The sequence below is a fragment of the Cyprinodon variegatus genome, unplaced genomic scaffold (genome assembly GCF_000732505.1).
Source record: "Cyprinodon variegatus isolate N-32 unplaced genomic scaffold, C_variegatus-1.0 Scaffold751, whole genome shotgun sequence".
In the NCBI taxonomy this organism is placed as follows: domain Eukaryota; kingdom Metazoa; phylum Chordata; class Actinopteri; order Cyprinodontiformes; family Cyprinodontidae; genus Cyprinodon; species Cyprinodon variegatus.
The window spans coordinates 4,860-9,350 of record NW_015151204.1 but is presented as its reverse complement, the minus strand read 5'-3'; the positions used below and the strand labels follow the sequence as shown (position 1 = coordinate 9,350).

The 4,491-nt window shown below is 39.2% G+C and overlaps 1 protein-coding gene across 1 annotated transcript in view; it reads right to left on the bottom strand.

Moving 5' to 3' along the window:
• Positions 1–4,491, bottom strand: part of rad23a (RAD23 homolog A, nucleotide excision repair protein) — a 14,356-nt gene that overhangs the window by 5,311 nt on the left and 4,554 nt on the right. Inside the window, exons 3-4 of the mRNA XM_015395633.1 lie at positions 3,732–3,940; positions 1,667–1,710 (exon numbers count right to left, since the gene is read on the bottom strand). Of these exons, the coding sequence (XP_015251119.1) occupies positions 1,667–1,710; positions 3,732–3,940 (253 nt within the window). The remainder of the gene's footprint in view (positions 1–1,666; positions 1,711–3,731; positions 3,941–4,491) is intronic.

Below are 4,491 nucleotides of genomic sequence, written 5' to 3'. Positions count from 1 at the left end.
GTCGCAACATTACCAGGATAAAGTCGCAACATTACCAGGATAAAGTCGCAACATTACCAGGATAAAGTCAAAACATTACCAGGGTAAGGTCGCAACATAACGAGGGTAAGGTCGCAACATTACGAGGATAAAGTCGCAACATTACGACGATAAAGTCGCAACATAAGTTCACTTTGACGTACTGCCCAATTAGACGCTGCTCCTAAAAGATTTCCTTGTTTGTCAAACCGATGCCAAAGTATAACTTCACATGATGCTCGACATTCCTCATTTTAGGGAAGAAAGAGCTTCTTGGAAGAGTTGTCATAAAACACAACTTCTTTCTGCTACTTTTAGGACTTTATTCTCATAATTTTATCCCTATTCTCGTCTGACTTTATTCTTGTAATTTTATGAATTTATTCTCAAAATAGAAGAAAAAAAATCTCTAGCCTGGCGCTAATACTCCATTGTAAGTTTCAGTTCAGCAAAAACAAAAAAACAAAAAAAGAAAATAAAATAAGAAACAAAAACAAACAGCTCAAATATCTAAAGACTTCGCGACTGAGTAAACCTGAAAGCTCTTCTGTAAATAAACAGGGAACCAACTGGTAAAGCACTGGCTTTGGTCATAGAGGTCAGATTTTACCCTGGTTCTATGGCAACAATGCGGGAAATTATAAAAGCTGCAGACGCTGTGACGGGCAGCTAATTTTCTGCATGGATTATATCAAGCATAACCCAAACTTGAGTCCTATTTGCCTTCAGGTCTTCAAGCTATTGGAACAAAAAACAACCAAATCATGGCTGAAACATTGAACTGGAATTGTTATTGAGATAAAGTAGCAAAATTTCAAAATTTCTCCCCTTTCCTTGATGGGTCCTTGGCTGGTCCCCTACAATTCCTATTTAAACATTAATCTTTGTACTAAAAGATTCTGCATATGATTTGTGGACATTAAGATCTAAAGAGAAGCATAATCTCCTGGTCAGACCCTGTAACTCGGAAAGGGGGGAGTCAGTAAATATATATATGCACACCCAGGGGAAGGAGAGGGGTTACTGCAGTGGCTGGAAGTTGGAGGGGATTCTGCTGGGAGATGCATGGAAGTGAGCTGCTATTTAGTTGGCCATTTTGAATGGCTGCTACTGTAATTGTCAATTTAAGAATTAAATCCTTAAAACAGCTAAAAGAGCAGAAATTAAACCAATAAAACTAAAGCTGAATGTATGTATTATTTGCAGTTTTCATGTCTTAAGGCTGATTTATACTCAGAAAGCAGGTCGTCTGCGTGTGTCGCAGTGAACGCAGACAGATGTGTTAATCTCTCCTCGCTTTAAATTAACTATTATAAAACCAAAATCCTTAAATACGTCTGTTGTTAGTTTTAAGGTTTTAATCAGTAGCTCTAAAGTGACTCCAGTTCTAGTAGAGAAAAACCTCAGCTACTCGGCTCCTCGCTGACGGACGCCTGAGCGGCGGACACCACTTCCTTCTCTAGCCCAGCGCGTACCATCAGCGGATGATACGGGAATCCCCCCCATCACTCTCTGTGACACCACAACAAGGAAGGGCTCGCTTTTGTCATCCTCTAAACATAGCAGCGGTATGCAGCGCAGTCAGGACTGACAGGAGGAACAGCTGCTGCCAACAATGTCACAACAAAAAAACGGGTGTTTTACTCACCGAGCGTCGAGGAGGCGTCCAGACCCTGACTCCCACCGCTGGAGCTGCAGAACAACGGAGAAGCAACCATGTTAAACCTTCACCTCAATCTGTCAACATGACTGATCAGTCAGAGCAAAAGAAAAAAAGTCTAAGATCAGTGGAAAAGAATGTGGAATATTTTTAGCAGATGATGTCACCGTCTCCAGGACATTTTTAGACTATAACTGTAATGAGATGGATGAGTATTTTTAGACCAGCAGTAGAGAAACGCATAAAACAAACTTCCAGGAGATCAGAAAACAAGAATCCAAACGTAGAGGAAGGCTTTTAAATTCTGAGATCAGAGGATCTGGCTCTGCTGCAGGATCAGTGATCGATGTGCAGAGAAAGACTTTATCAGGTCAGATTAGTATTTCGCCGCTATCCTCTGCTCTCTGATTGGATGACAGACGAACTACCAGTTCAGTTTTCCGCTTGAGGAGCAGCGGATAAGACAACCACCAACTGCTGCGCGGGTTATTGAGCACTGCTCGTCAGCTGGCTGACACAATGTGATTTCCTTTTCTCCTCTTCTAGGAAGATGAAATTAATCGTCTATAAAAACGTCCGGAGCTGAAAAACAAGGACAGGTGTGGCTTTGGAAACTGAGGAGCCACTCGGCCCCTTAAAGCCCTGCTGCTGTTGGCAGCCATGAGGCTCGTCTGCTGAGCAGCTGACTGACCAGACATCCTTCTCATAGCAGCTCATTGGACTTATGTTTCTCTATAGAGACCAGAACTATGAAAACTGGGAATATTCTGTGTGATAAATATTTTAAGAGCATCAAACTGTTATTGATCAAATAACTATAACTAGAACAATGTCACATTTTAGCAGGAGAGGAAATAACTGTTGCTCTTTGATGACGGGATGAATTATGTTTTACGCCACCTATAAAAACCACAAACTGCAACTTTTCTTAGTGTTGAGAAAAATAGATTTTTAAAACTACTACTTAGAATTAAAAAATAAACTATGACAGCAGAAAGGGTCTGATTTAGGGTTTTATCTATCGCGGGGTGAATTTTGGTGGAGGCAAAGAACACGTTTCTGAACAGAAATTTTAAAGAGAAAAAATGGAAAAAAACTGAATCAAGGAAGGAATTTGAAAAAAATAAATAAATAAAAAATAAAAATAAAAAAAGGGGAATCCAGGAAGGAATTTGAGAAAAACAAAGGGAATCAAGGAAGGAATGTGGAAAAAAAGAGAACAATTAAAAAAAGAAGGGAACCCAGGAAGGAATTAGGTGAAAAAAAAATGAAAAAAGGGGAAAAAAAAGGGAATCTGGGAAGGAATCTGAAAAAAACATTTTAAAAAAAAAAAAAAAAGGTTTTAGAACAACTTTTCTGTTATTTATATTTTCACAATGTTATATTTTCAATTACTTCTTTTTCTTCAAAATTTAATTTAAAATTTTCCATAAAATTCTATCTGAATCACAGAAATTCTAAAACATAAAATCTATTAAGAAGTTTTTTTTTTTTACAAAATTCTATTTAAAATGAATAAAAAAAACGTTTCAATAAAATCTTAGAAAAACATTCTTACATTTTTTTAATGAGAAGTTTTTCCATTTCTGTATTAATTTCTTTCTATATTTCAATCTACCAAACGTTTCCTATGTTTGCAAAAATAGTGGAACAACATTCACCCCGTATTGTTTCCAGTTGCTCAAGAATCTGCTTAAATTAGATCTAAAATCAAGATTGATTTGTTGATTTCTTCCTAAAATAAGGCTTAGATTTCTGACAGATTCACACAGCGAATGAAAAGATTGTGGACTGATTTAAATTGATACCGGTGACGCTCATTGGCTCATTGATTTAGTGACTTTTCAGACTAACCTAGCAGCTGCTATAAAACAGAGCGTGAGCTGAACTCCTGCAATGGACCGGTTTAAACAACCAAACAGTACTCAATTCTGTTGTCAGACCCATATCAAAATGGAATTACTAGTAATCAGAACGGGTTTGAACTGGTCTAAAATCCTCTTCTGGTTTCCTGACCGTCTAGCAGAGCTCTACATGCTGGAGCAGGGTATACCTGGCTGGCTGCTGTGGTTCTGTGGCTGCAGTATTTGGCTCCGGTTTGGCCTCCTCTGAAGAAATGGGGACAGCTGCAGGGGCCGGGACTGGGGCCGGGGCTGGAGCGGGGTTTGTAGCTGGGGCGGGTGTTGAAGTGGAGCCAGAGTCTTGTACGGGGGGCTTGGGTGCTTCTGAGACTGGCGGAGAGGCTGGAGCTGCAGGTTTAGCCTTTATAAATTCAAACACAGTGAAAGAGGGTTAGAGGTAAAGAGCTCAGGGGGTCAGCGGCCGTCTTTTACCAGAGTTACCAGCAGCGGTTATTTCAACACCAGTCTAACTGATCCACCATATGTGGGAAAAAAAGAGACAATTATGAAAATGTTACACAAATTTAAAGCATTCATTATAGACACAGAAATGGAGGTAGCAGTGATGCATGGCTGCTGAATGCATTCATTAATCAGCTAATATGTGCATTAATGTCAAATATCAGCCAGACGAAGCATCAGTGCATCTGTAGTTTCTACAAAAATCTTTGGCACAAAAAAAAATAAAAATAAAAAAATCACAGCTTTTCCAGACTGGAATTTCTGAATTTCCTGTTATTTTTTTCTTTTTACTTTGAATGGGTTTCAATTAGTGTTGCACCGATACCAGCATTTGCCAGGGCACCGATCCAGGATAAAAATGGTGTTATCAGTATAATGATGGTTATTTGGCTATGACTCCATCCTGGAAAGAAACAGCAGCTGTGCTGCTGCCATCAACACCTTTGTTTA